The sequence below is a fragment of the Phyllostomus discolor genome, chromosome 1 (assembly GCF_004126475.2).
Source record: "Phyllostomus discolor isolate MPI-MPIP mPhyDis1 chromosome 1, mPhyDis1.pri.v3, whole genome shotgun sequence".
In the NCBI taxonomy this organism is placed as follows: Eukaryota; Metazoa; Chordata; class Mammalia; order Chiroptera; family Phyllostomidae; genus Phyllostomus; species Phyllostomus discolor.
The window spans coordinates 13,380,596-13,395,253 of NC_040903.2; the positions used below are offsets into that span (position 1 = coordinate 13,380,596).

The window sequence follows — 14,658 nt, forward strand, 5'->3', positions numbered from 1 at the left end:
CGTAACCATGATCCAAAACGCATGGCATTCGCCCAATATGGAACAGCTGATTTTTAGATAAGAGGTCTATAGAGATGGACATTTTTCAAAAGTACTGTTGATTTAATGCAGCATGACTTAAAATGGACCTGTAACCTGACAAGTGTACTGAATGAGGAATGTTCAATTCACCAGTTCTAACCAGCCAAGTCCTCACATGAACTTTCTGAGACCCGGCTGAGAAGCCTGGGAAAGTGTCAATAACCACAAGCCTTCAGCACTTCCTCCATGTCTTCCTGCTCCCGGCCCCACCTCCACCACCTCGAGGCCTCTTCTAAGGCCCGTGTAATGCTCCCAACGCTTTATAAAGTCACAGCCGCCGGCAGAACCCACAGCTGCCCCAGCTGACCAGCTACCCCTGCTCATGTCACCGACACTGAAAGGAAAGATTCTGTTCTATTTTTAAATATATTGAGCGAAGAAGCAGCTTGATATGTCTTTGTCAAGGATGGCTGTCACCCAAATTCACTGGTACTCTATTTTTAATCAATGATATCGGCATTGAAGTCAAATAAATTTGGGGTTCAAGCCCCGGGCCTGTATTTGTCAGCCGTGTAACGGGGGGAAAGCCACTGCACCTGGCAGAGACTTGGCGTCTGCATGAGTGACATGGGAATGGTGGCACTGGCTCCCAGACGATAGGCTGTTTTGAGGGGTGAGGGAGGTGACACACACAGAGCACACGTGTCCCAAACTGTCGGCCACTCCGTTAGCACTATTACTGCCGTTAACGCGACTCCAGCGTCATCCACTCATTACTCAGCCAGCACTCGTGTGTGCTGGTGGCTGGGAAACACTCAGTAAATATTGTCAAATTGGCTTTCTTAATGACTCAGTAAGCATTTACCCCGTGTCTTTTATGTGCTGGATGCTGGAAAACCTCAATAAATATTGTAAAATTGGCTTTCTTAATGACTCAAGATTTCAACCAAATAACATCGAAGTATAAGAAATGTCTCTGTTGGTGGACAAAAAAAAAATACATTTAAAGTGCTTTGTATGGAGTCTGGCAACCTGTAGGTAGAAGCTGGTAGATGATGGTGGTGGAGCTGGTGGTAGGGACACCGAAAAGTGGTTGGTTTGGCAACTTTCATTCAGTTCACTTGCCAGAGTCCTCAATGTTTGTCCTTACAAGAAACCATTTATTTTTGAGTAACTGAGTGCTGATTATGTGGGAAAGAACTTTCTTTCCTCAAAGTAACGCTGAAGGGTAAGCTTCCAATAAGGCATAAGAGCATAGAACTTGGGAGGTAATTTTCACAACTGAAAGGTAAATACATTTTGACTCATTTATAAGTAAATATTAGAAGTGTTGGGTTTGAAGTCCCAAGATATATAGAAATCAGAGGTATAGATTAAAAACATAATAATAAATGGCTCATCTACTTTGCAAAACAAATCAAGGTAGACATCTAACCACTGTGTTAATAAGAAATGCCATCTTGTATGGTAATTTATATTAGGCACCATTTTCTGTGGGAATTAGGGACAAACAGGTTTAGACATTAGCTCTTCTTTGTCACTAGTTCTTTCACAATCCCTTGGTATTTCAACATAGATTAACACACTTTGTTGTGAGTCCTTAGCCCCTTCTTTCTAAAAAAAAAATTCATGTGTTTTCCAAACCCTGTTTTTCACAAAATATGAAGTGCCGAGTGCCTAACGGTGACACACAGTCTTCTGAGGAAAGCAGAGCAAGAAGCCATTATGCTTTCAGGCCAAACAATCATGGTAGTCTGGCCCCAGCCAAGTTCAATGAGGAGTTAATTTTCACCAAGGGGTGTCCTTACCTCAAATATGTTTGAAGGCTCATTGTTGTACTGATTGGATATTATTTCGGATTGGTCACTGCACCACTTGAGTCCACCCAGAAAGCTGTCTGTATCCAAGTCGTTCACGTCTAGTTCAGAAAGGTCAAGTTCAGGAAGATCTGGGCAAAGAGGCTGGTCTTCACCAACCAGAGCAGCACACTGCAGGAGGCAGGAGGAAAAAAAAAAGCTTTCATTAACTTCAGGAATTTATTAAACTGCAACAGCATGTGATAGGAATTAAGCCTGGTTAATTCAACGACACCACCAAAGCTGGTTTCCAGGGTTTCGGTCACTAGAAAAAACACCCTAAATTCTTTAACGCACTTTGCTCCTGAAGGATACTTTGCCTGATCCATTTGATCCAAAATTCTACCTCCAAACCCATGCTTCCATGAGCTGTCTTTGATTCTTCCTGTTAGAAGTCAACTAGATTTGTCTGTGCCTCTTTTTTTTTTAAGATTTTATTTATTTATTTCTAGAGAGAGGGGGAGGGATGGAGAAAGAGAGGGAGAGAAACATAAATGTGTGGTTGCCTCTTGCACGCCCCCCACTGGGAAACTGGCCCGCAACTCAGGTATGTGCCCTGACTGGGAATCGAACTGGCAACACTTGGGTTTGCAGGCTGGCACTCAATGCACTGGGCCACACCGGCCAAGGCATGTCTGTGCCTCTTTGATAGTCAGCACTTACCAAGTTTCAAATTGTTTTCTGCTTGACTATATGGGAAATTTCACCCTACCCTTAGAGTATAATCCCACTGAGGGAGGGATACAAATTTGATTTTACTTTGGAATTGACATCACACAAAACAGACACAAAATAAACAACTGCTAAATGAAAAATAGAATATGAGAACTCTCCTAGGAAAACTTCCTCCATGTACGCTCCTTTTAACCATCATAATCCATATAATTCATTTAGCAACTAATGATGCAAAGTCCTCTAACTCGTTCATGGTTCTCTTGAATTGTGATTTAAATCTTTTAGTCTCACTTGACTTTTCATGAACTTCTGAACTGCATCTCAAATAGGTCAAAATCAAATGCCTTCTGATGAAAGACAAAAATCATCGTCTTAAAAATAATTTTTATATCTTTCACTCTGTCTAACATGCAAATCGTGTGTGTGTGTGTGTGTGTGCGTGTGTGTGGCTGGGATCATCTGACATCTGGAAAGAAAACTCACAGTAGCACATTTTTATCATTTATGCATTTCCGAAACTAGAAGTGAATTGAAAGGGAATTCTTTTTTTGCCATTTTAAAAATGACTTTGATATATTGATAGGTTTATGATATGCTTTGCTGTGGCTGGGCTGCTTGTCACCGAGGCTATCCTAGGCTGGCATTGTCTTTCACCTCCTTGCCTGGAATAGGTGGTCTTTTAACTGTCCCACACTGTAGCTTTTGGAGAAAAGTGGACACCCTTACCAAAACAGGGGTCTTCTAATCTTGAACTGGCTATCTGGCTGCTGACTCCTCACTGCCTCCTGTGAAGAACCCCACAGAAACCTCCCACGGCAGGGATCTCGTGAGGCCAGAGACATGGGACTTTATCCACCCCCACGCCAAAGTGTCTGCCTCAACAGGCGCCCACTCTGAAGTGGAACCCTCAGGGCCCTGCCCTCCGGGGCCAGGAGAGACGCTGTGGAATCACTCCCGTCCAGACAGCAGCTGGGCAGAGAGCTGAAGATCCTGCTTGACATTTAGATTTCCAAGAAAACAAGTTTTATGCAGATAGGGTTCTCAAGCACCCCTGTCATCCCTGGCAGGCGACATTGCACGGGTCACACGCAGCAGCGTGATCCGAGTCCCATGTTAGGACGTGGCTACCGGGCGATGGAGTCGGCAGTGGGGAAGGGGAGTTTGCAGGGGCCTGAACACTGCTGCATTGCTCCCGAAGACCACCAGGCCCCGGTGGGATCCCACATCGCAGGCACGGAGGCCATGCAAAGAAAGGGCCGACCTCCCCATCAAAACTTTCCTGATCATTGTATTGGTCTCTCCTTTCTTATTATCTGACTTAGGCCACAATTACAGATCAGGATCCTTGACTAGATCCACAAGCCAGCAGAGGCTGGGCCAAAGAGGTCTCTCACACGCCGGCCGGCACAATGTCCCTGGTTTGTTTTGGGTATAACACTTCCCAGTCTTCCAACTCGCCCACACTGCTCACCCCTAAGCACAAACACACCGTTTTAACTCTTCCACGACGCGATCAGGTGGGGGACAACTTTTTCAGTGGTGCAAAAACCACTTGGACTTCACTGAGGGATAGTCCTTAAAAAAAATAAACACAGAAACAACAAAAACAGCAATAAAAACATCAGAGTGAGGAAACGTCAGATCTCGATATCTGGCTGGGGTTCCTGCTGTGCAGAGCACAACCAAGAAGCCTGCTTTGACATGCTGAACGTCCCAGCAAGGAACCGCTGGGCCACTTCTTGCTGCCTCCCGCTCTTCCTGACTGCCCTCTCCAGGCGTGGCTAGTTCAAAACCCTTTAACCTTTCAGAAGACTGTATTGAGTAACTTTTGAAAACCATCAAAAAAATCTGATCGACTGTTGTTTTTTTTTTTTGTAGTTTATTGTGCTGTTACCTATGTCTTCCCTTCCCTTCCCTCTCTCTCTCTCCCTCTCTCTCTCTCTCTCTCTCTCTCTCTCTCTCTCTTTCTCTTCCTCATTTTCACTTTTAAGTTATGGTTGAAAAATGAGCATGTGCTCTTCTTGCCAGTGTTGACATGCTAATAAAATCAGGGCTTCTGCATGTGGCATTCTCCTGATCATCTAAAACGCATTAGTGGCAGCGAGTGTCCCTGTTATTCATTTCTGCTTGGCCTTTGGGTGATGCCAGGCTCACCGGCCCGAGCCCTGTAGCTGTCCTCCTCTGCCAGGCCGACACTCACCGCTTCCCCACGCATCTGTAACAGGTGTGCTTTCCGACAGTTACAGACCCACAGTCTCCCGGCTCTGTGCAACTCTGCCAGCTCTTGCACTGCCGTCGCCTTAATTTTATAATAAGATTTAAGAGGATAAAGCGGTTGCTAAACACAAAAGGCTAATTATTGTGCGTTATTTCACCCCAACAGACTTTTCTCTTAGTGAAGGAGCAGACAATAAATTAGCTTAACTGCACTGATGATAATGAATCATTATAATTAAGTATAATTCTCCATTAACCTTTTGGAGGTTTTTGTGCCATTGACGGTAAATTTTAAAGAGAGAGAGAGAAGAAAGAGTGGACCTGGCCACATTAGTTATATTCATGAAAAAAAAATCATACTTCTTTAAAACAAATCAGTCAAGACAGGGAAGGGGCCAGGGCAGGGGGGGCGGGGCGCAGCTAAGAACGACAGCCTTAGCCGAGTGTAGGTCCTGCGTCGTCTCTATCAATCTTGGTAACCTTATTGTACGCCGCCTTCATTAAACTGTGCAACACCGGGGACTGAGTAGCTGGAGTGATACAGGCCTTTATTAACCCACACACTGTCCTGTCATTATGTGCAAAAGGGCATAATACGTTTTAGGATGACAGCAAACATTAATGATTCAAAAAATGAAAGCTGCCTACGCTACCTGCTGCTCGTAATATTTTAGACTGGCGGAGGTGATTCCCAGAGCTGCCGCCGCCGCCGCCGCCGCCGCCGAGGCGAGGCTCCCAGCAGCTTGCTGTCTGTCTGCGGCGCCACAGAGGAGCGGCGGGCCAGTCTCAGCCAACCGACAACTCAACCCCCAGCTGGACAATTAGCCCGGGACCTCACCTCCTTAAGACAAAAATAAAAGGGCCACTATCCTAAAGGGCTCTGACGCTTGTTTACAACGACTCCAGGAATTCCCACGCTGGAAGTTAAACCTGCTGTATTTCCATACGATCTAGTTTCTCAGTCCACTCCTAGCAGCATCAGGAATCATACTGGAGGGGAAAATGGAACTACAGCTGCTGGGACCCACCGTGCCAGCCAGACAATCACCCACAGGACATGCCAGCTCCTCGAAGAAAATCGGGACTTTGAAGCCACTTATAACCCTGGCTCAAAATAGCTGCACGACATAGGAATTATCCATGTCTATGCCACCTTCCCGAGAAATCACAACACGAGAACCACTGCAATCCGCCAGTACGCTCTGCCAAGGCAGGGAGGGCACACCGAGCCCCATTTGCAAACCCAGCAAAGAGTTAAGAATCCAGGGCATGCCTGGCTAGATAGGAAAAATGCACTCGCAGACGGCCTGGGCCAAATTATTTTCACTTTAGATGTGTATCGCTGCACCACATGGACATCTTATTTAATCAAATCACGTGTGACACTCGACCCTCCCCCTTACCCTACGTGCCCCCAGCCACCCAGAGGAAGAAGCACTCGCCGTCCTTTGCCTGGTTCATTGTTAGCAGCCCAGATCCTCCTCCGTGCGCTTCAATTCGGTTCCATCTCACCAGAGTCCAGGGAAAGTTTCACTTGTTTCCCAACTTGCCCAAACTTTCCGAGAGCACTGCATTGTGCGGAATGCAAACACGCCAGGCCCTCGTCCCCCCGCTTGTCACTCTAGACTCCAGAGATTACGCGGAAACGGCTTGCTTTCTTTCCCCTGGTATGAATTGTAGCCAGCAGAGGCTGTGGAATTGATGTATTGCCGTCTATTTTTACACAAGCAGCGAGCAGCTCCACACACAGTCCTGCATAAACTCCATTCTCTCTCCGGCTTCAGGCAGCTCTCCGTGGTACAGCGAGATTTAACCATTGGCTTCCCTGCCGCCGACGCGACTGGAAAACCTGGCACCTTACTTTTTTTTTTTTCCTCTCTCTCTCTCTTTATTTGCTGGCCAAATCTTTCAACCACATGGAGGAGTTTTAAAGGAATCAGCTTCATTGTTTTGTGAGAAAAGCAATCTAAAAGAGCCCAGCAGGATTATTTAGGATTTTTGAGTTCTCTGTCTGATGAACACACAGACACCGGGGGGGAAAAAAATCCAGACTCGAGTCAAAACTGACTCTATTTGAGAACATCCATTTTAATATTTTTATCTTCATCTTATTATAAATAGAAATGGCATTTTTCCAACCAGGCCACTAAATACCACTGGAAAGACTTCAGCTTCTGATTCATATCAATATCTTAGAGCATAAATATTGTATATGAGTAGAAACAGAGCCAAAGGCACATGGAAAGAGTTTCCAACTGCAACAGATACGGATGACAGCAGCTAAGCTTTGATTTGCTCGTGGCATCTCAGAGCCACCTTAAAATAGCAAACTTATTGGAGTTAAGATAAGATTAAGATTCCTTTCCCAAAGCTCCTGCCCGGGCTACTTTTCCACCTCCTCTCCTCACCCAAGCCCTTCCCCCCTGACAGGAATAATTGCATCGCGAGGAGAGCTCCAGCACTGGCTGCAGTGCCGAGCCCAGCCCCAGCTCACCTCGATGTCACTCCATACAGAGTCCTGGTTGCACATGTCCCACGCCATCCAGCTCCTGAATGACGCCAGTCAAGCTTTTTCAACTCCAATCCACAGTGACACTGAGCACACACTCATGCAGGCAACCAGCCCCTTACTGAGAGTGAACTGAAGGCACCTGTCTTACTACAGTCCCCAGTCACATGACAAAGCTATTAAAAAGTAGGCTGGGCTGTCACTCACCCAGCCTCCCTTCTCCTGTGCAGCTTGCTGCTCAAACTCGTGACGTCACTCAAAGGCAGCCCTCTGCCTCAGTGAAGCAACGCTTTAAAAAAAAAAAAAAAAACGGAAAGAAAAAAGAAAGAAAGAAAAGAAACACTTGGACTTTGGGAGGCTTTGAGCATCATGCTGCGATTAAAGCCAGCTTTGAATGCCACAGACTCTAAACGGAGCCCTGGCCATATAATAACTAAAATCCCCTGCAATCTTCTTTTAATTTATTTTCCTTCTAAAACAAGCAAGTGGCAAAGCTCCCCGCTTCAAGACAGAGTAACTATATTCTTAGCTAAAATGCGTACTCCCTGAGGACTAGAATTCTGAGACCTCCAAGTGGACTCTAGCTCCGTCTGGGACTACAGCGAGAGCTTATCACATGATGCATTTTTTATGAGACATTTTTCTAACTGGAGAAGTGTCTGAAAGCAAAGAATGGGGCACGATTTTTTTTTCTTTTGGTTTGTTTAATCAACAAGACAGCCTGTATTTGTTAAGATACAAACAAACTCCTCCACCCAGAAACTGGCTCTCCCCGCGGTAGTAGGGAACACCAGCTCCTAAAGTGTCCCTGCAGTTTGCTCTGCTCCATGTAAGGAGAACAGGCAACAAAATACCACCTTTTCGGGTCCCTTCTAAGTGTTGCCACTCCTGTCCTGGGCTCCCAGAAAACAAGTGTTCCTAACGCAGCCCCTGCTGCTGTGCCCAGATCAGCCTAGTTTCCGGGCTGCTTTCTCTTGTATACAGGGAGCATTTCCTCTTGAGCTGCCTCAGGGTGCCTTTTTGAACAAACACTGGATTCCAACCCCAGTGCCCTGGGTTGTGCGGTGTGCATTCGAGACCAAGAATGTCCCTGGAGTGAGGGAAAAATACCGACCTGCGATTAGCAGAAATATTCATTTCTGGGGCTTTTTAATATTTTTTTTTTTATTTTTCAGCATCTACCCTGAGACAATGAGGGCTGACACAGGTGCAACTGTTTCATGATGATACTACATATTGAATACATAACAAACTCAAGGTACCAGGCACCACGGGAACACGCTTTCCATAACACTACAGTGGTCTGATTTAACCCTTCCACGTTCCGGGGAAAGGTGCAGCTATTTGTGAACACACAAGTTTTTATAAAATCTTAAACCCAATATCCTTTTAAAATCAGCTCAATTATTTTACTTGATAATAACTTATCTGAAAAAATTCCCCAGGTATCTAAAAAGTGTTAGAGCACTATCAACTCAAATTCCTCTTCTTTTAAGGTTAATTTAATGTGTCCTCTATTGTACATCTCCTTGTGCATTAGAAAAAAAAATGTTAATTTGCTCTAACACATATTTGAAATGGAAAGTTGCTTAAGTATTACAGTGAAAGAAAGAAAAACCAAAAGAATCCCCCCAAATGACAGCCTGCTTCTTCTTTCAGACCACAAAGATGGTAAGAGATCTGGGTCCTCCGACGCCTGCAACAAGTTGCTGGTAAATTCCTGAATAATGTGACGAAATTGACAGCTTGTCATTACTGGCCATAAAAAGATGGCCTAAAGCTTTGACATTTTAAGTCAGCTGAATACCTTTCACTGGCACATTTTCCTTCTTACCAAAAGTGGAAAATTACTGTAGTTTTAATTTTCTAAATCAAGAAAGACCAGGGAAATACAACCTCGGGAAGGCTTTCATGCCTGCAATTAGTGGCATTACCCTGCACTCCCCACAAAGCAACACTCATTTTCTCCCAAATTATATTCTGATTTAATGTAAAACTACAGTAAATTATTAAAATTCAGGGGAAAGGTCACTTGCTGTCCCTTGCACGCAGTCAACTGTGAAGTAACACTGGTCACTTGACCTGGAAGAGTCGACGAGCACTCATTATCATCAAGAGGCCCCTGAGTCGTGGTATTCTCTGCTGGTTTTCATCGAGTCCGTCGAATGCTAGGCATCCACGACATGCTTGTTTGTTTTTTTAATCCTATTCACACTTTTTAGAGAAGTTCCCTGCACTGGGGCATTGTGTACTGTTGTTTATGATATTTTAACCTGCTCACAGTTCGTTGCTGGGATTTTCCTATTTGTGTTTCTGCCACCTAATGCCACTTTTTTATTAAATCAATCAGCACGTCCAATGAAACCAGAGGTGTTTTTATATTTTCTCCCCTTCACCATGACAAAGAGGGTTAGCTGGAGGGAAAGCATGGATGGGACTTACAAACCACAGCATACTGTATTCCCCCCCACCCAGTTTTCTTTTACAGCACAAACCAAAATATAAACTGATTCTTGGGACCCATTAGAGAATCCTCCACTATTTTTTAAAGTCTAAAAATTACAACTCTAAGGACAGGGATATGGTAAAGGTCTTATAATTTGCTTAATTAGCTCTTCAGATTAAAATTTCTCTCCTGTTCAGGTTTTTTTCCCCCCTTTCCTCGGGAGAGCATAAACTCTGTTAGTTGCTCACCAGCCTTGGTCTTTCCTGGCTTCCCAGGCCGTCTCTGCATGTCACTGTGCTTCTGCCTTGACTGTTCCCTTCCTTCTTCCCTGCAGCCCTGCTTTCGTCCCTTCGTCAACTCTGCCTCCAAGATTTCCAAACATCTAGTTTCAATCAACAAAGATCTATTGAAGCCTTACTGTGTCCACAGCAACGTATCGCAAGGACAGCCAAGAAGGCATATGACATGACCACAAGGGAGCTCACAATTTTAGGGGGAATGACAGCCCTTACACACAGGCAATAATTTGATATGAAAACAAAAAGTGATCTTTCACTCAATGTCCACATTCCTCTTCTATAAACACACCCCTTTTCAGGTACAAGGTCCTTTCACTCACCACAATTCACACTCCCATTGACCCCATTTTGTCTCAACAATAGAAAGAGGTATTTATTAACATCTGTGGAGTGCCCATAACGCTCCAGATCTATACAGAACCTAGAATTCATCCTGCTGGGATTTCTTCCTTCAATGGTTCAGTTAACATTTCCTGAGGCTCCTACGCTGGTAACCACAGGATAATTTGCCCTTAAAGTTAGTGACAAGAGAGAAAATAAACCTTCAAGAGAGTGACTTAATTTTGTAACAAAAATATCTGACCAAGTATGTAACATTTGTATTTTCTTCTCCATTCCTGCCCAAAACAATAGGTTTGCCTACCCTCTATATGTCAGACAACTGCCCACTTCTGAAACATAAACACAGTCCAACTCAAATAGCTAGGATTCAAATACACAAGTAGACAATGGCAAGGACAATTGGTTTTGATGTCATTATTGGGCACAGGTGAGAAGACAGAAGAGCTATTAGTATGGATATCTTTGTCCATTTTTAATAAGCTTTCAATAAATGATAAGAATGAGTTTAAGCTAGAACTTTTCAAGGAAGAGAAGCAGAGAAGAAACATATACAGCAGACCTTGGAGGAGCTAGCCATTAAAATTAGTACCCAATATACCACATCTCAATCTAGTTCTCAAAACTCTCCAATCAAGATTATCTGTGTACCCATTTTACACAAGAGAAAATTAAGAGGAAGAATGTTGATAGCAGCTGAAAAGAGCATAAGGATTCCTAAAAGCCCTTCTGGGAAGAACTAAAGTTTCAAACATGAAAATAATATTCATTCCCAACCCAAAGCACAGCAAAGACCCTGAAGCAACTTTATGTTACTGGAAACTGACATTCCTGGGAATACTCCCTGTCTAGAGCATTCTTCCAGAAAGGTAAGGGGTCTCCCCAGAACTGCTAATATTTCTAAAGTTAATCATTACTAACAGGCATTCACTTGCTTGCTTTCAATACCTAGAGAAGTTAGTTGGTCCCAGTAACCCATGTCATTTTCTGAGCACAGGGTCTGAGTCTCTGGGACACATTTGAGCTGAGACTCCACAGGGCACAAAAGTTAGTGACAAGGTAGGATATTAACAAAAACCTCTAGTCTGGGGACATTCTACAATCAAATCTTACTTTGCACAAAAGCACCTCTGGGGAAGCAAAAAGAGAGTCGTGGGCAGTGTTAATGCCTCCCAGCATCCATCTATCTATTTATTTTTCATAAACTGGAGGTGATAGACAACCTCAGTAACAATCTCTCATCTCCAATAAAACCTCCGGCAGACCAGCTCTTCGCCGATGAGTCTGCCTGTAATTGAACGTGAATCTCAAAATCTGCTTTTGGCATTTTTCACATTAAAACAAAAATAATGTGAAAATTAATCCGAGTTGTACTCAATTGGACTAATCTACACATAAAGCAGGCAGTATGCTTATTAGGCCCACAGATAAGAGATTTTTAGAAAGCATGGTTAAAATCTGATTGTGTCTGATGTGTAACTGCTGTGTTTGTGCATTTATAGACATTTTCATTTACCTTAATTATTTCAGGTTATTTCATCTATAATGCAGTGAGTTATTGATTATTTAGACAAGAAACATTCAGTGGGATTATTTAGCAACGTTTCTTTACAAAAACTGAAAATAAAACACCTCACATTTTATTAAATTTGGTACCATTTAAAAATTTAAAGTGCTATTGGCCCTCAAAAATTTAGTTCATTTACTAAGAAAGACATTAAATCCTCCAACTGAAGTGAGCGAGGTTCATCCAGAAGAAAACTGAGGTACACAAATTATTAAATTTAAAATAATATCTATTAGTCAAGTAGTTCCCCCTGGTACTTATTTCTAGAACTTGGGTCTTAATGAGTTTGAGTTGTCTTGATTTTAGGGGAGAAAACTATATTTCTTAACTAGTCTCAAAATGGAAGTCTTAATAAGTAAAGTGTTTTTTTTGGTTTTGTTTCAGTTTTTGTTTTCTAATCCCACAAACAAGCCTTTGAAAGGTTTTGGTCATTTTGCTTTTCTTTCTGTCATTCATAGATTTTTCCAGTGCTTTGATATTTGAATTTCACTCTAGTAAGAGCCAAAGTATATCCTAAGGACATAATGTAGAAAGGAAATAAACTCACATTTTAAGCAATTAGCTTGAGGTTTAGGCTAAATCTTGTGCTGACATATAAAATCTTACTTTATGTTTGCTACCCCAAATGGACATGGGATTTTGAAGAAAAACCCTTTACCCAGAAGATCACTTTTAAGGCTACCTCCACACTTATAGCTCAGCCAAGAATAAATGTTAAATGCTGCTGGTGCAATTATAGAAATGGGTATACAGGTTTCTAGAGGAAAAGCAGATAATATGTATGAAATATGTTTAAAATGGGCATGCCTGTGAACTTAGAAATTCTAATTCTAAAAATTCATCTTCAAGAAAGAACAAAGGGATATGTGCAGAGACTCGGGGTGTGAGGGTTACCAGTGCTACACTGTTTACACTACTGAAAACTGGAGAATGGTGCAAAGGCCCAATAACAGTGGCCCTGTTAGGTAAATGATAGAGCAGTATATTTATTCATATACCTATAGTCACTGAGTATGTCCCACGATACCGTTAAAACTGTTGTAAAACTATATAGTAGCATAATAAGAAAATCCTCAAAATATACTAAGATTTCAAGTTGTTTGAAAAAAGTATAACAATAAATTTACATATAAAAACATACAAGAAAGAAAGAAAGAAAGAAAGAAAGAAAGAAAGAAGATAAGGAGACTAACAAGATGGTCATAGTGGCTTATTACATTATAAGTAATATTTAATTTTCTTTGTGTGTGTTTATGTGCTTTTCTGTAATTCTTAAATTCTCTGTGATAAGCTTATACAGATCATGTATTTAAAAGGAAGCCATTTCTCCCTGTCGCGGCGAGACCATCAGCCACTCCACTCAGGATGCAAGGCTCCTGAGCAGCCCGGGGAGCAGTGACTAACTGGCACTTAGGACCCCTCTGATCCCCGAATTCTGGGGAGAGGAGAGGTATCAACCTCTGAGATGGGCTTCTGCCACTGACCCCCACTGGCCACGACCACCTGAACTTTGGTTCTCAGCTTGAAATTTTATCAATGAAGTTAAATAAACTCCCCATTCAAAAATGTAAGCATCTTTGGTAGAGTTAGGGGCATTTCAGTTATTTACACAAAAGCATCTATCTGTGAGTCGTATGTATTTTTTTCATCCCTTCTAGCATCTAATAAAGTTCACAAGCACAGGCCAAGGGGGGCAGAAAATAGTAAGTGCTTTAAGAATGCCACAGTGAAACATTTAAGAAAATTTCCCAGGAAGGGGTTTATCAACTGGGAAAAAGGAAGGGCAGCCCGAAAATGCTTAGGGAAGAGCTGTGGGGGATGGAGGTCCTGCCGGAGGTGACTGGAATTCACTGGATAAGGGGAATGCAGTCCAAGTTTCAAGCCAGTGACTCGCGAGTGAACTTCTGGAACACAGTCTGTTCCTAAATGTGGAGCAACCTATATATATGCTGTCACATTGCAGCCCAGTTCTCAGGCAGAAAGCTCATTCTGGGCCCTGCAAATATCACATGAAAGGTGACCCACCCTCTCTCCTGTGGAAGGCTGGCTATAGCCACAGGAAGGCAGGCTTTGCTATCAGCCTCTCCGAGTTAGTGTTCCAGCAGTTTCCTGGGCTTTTCCTGCAAATCACTCTTTCTGTGCTTGGGTGATCATTATTTTGACCATTAAGACTTTTTTTTTAAAGAAGATGGGTAATGAGGCTGGAACCAAGGCCAAGCTCATGGCATATGAAGTGTTTATAGAGGCTCAACCTTATCTGATAAGCAGAATAATTTTGTGGATCTTGATTCAGCACAAAATAGAAGAAAAAGAATAGTAGGAAGAGCATGGGTCCTCACGTAGGTGTGTCACAGGCCCACAATTCCACTTTGGGCAATTCACCTCATGATTCTGAGCCTCAGTTTCCTTATCTGTCAAAGGAGATGGCCAGATTCAACCCTAGCTAAGATTTCTGCCAACTTCACATGCAACGCTGTGTCAGCCCTGACAGAGACGGGCCACTTGGGGAGACCTCTTTGTGAGGGCTGCATCCAAAGGTTTCGTTGTACGAAAGGCCCCGGGAATCAGGAAGGAGGTTCAAGGAAGGTAACGGGTGCTCAGCTCTGCCAAAGGGGCTGACCTTCATCAGTCTCCATGAAATACGCCTACTTACCTGCCTCCCCATACCAGAACAAGATCACAAGAGAATTCACAAAATACGATACTTTCAATGACACGGGCTGGTGTGA

At 43.2% G+C, this 14,658-nt stretch overlaps 1 protein-coding gene across 6 annotated transcripts in view; it reads right to left on the reverse strand.

Moving 5' to 3' along the window:
- Positions 1–14,658, reverse strand: part of PPARGC1A (PPARG coactivator 1 alpha) — a 632,304-nt gene that overhangs the window by 91,124 nt on the left and 526,522 nt on the right. For 3 of the 6 annotated variants that reach the window (XM_028505630.2, XM_028505626.2, XM_036019407.1), the window contains one exon: positions 1,830–2,009. In XM_028505630.2, the coding sequence (XP_028361431.1) occupies positions 1,830–2,009 (180 nt within the window). Of the gene's footprint in view, positions 1–1,829; positions 2,010–5,422; positions 5,447–6,172; positions 6,280–7,263; positions 7,478–14,658 lie in introns of those variants that run through there. The other 3 variants (XM_028505627.2, XM_036019412.1, XM_036019417.1) reach the window with 3 other exon arrangements.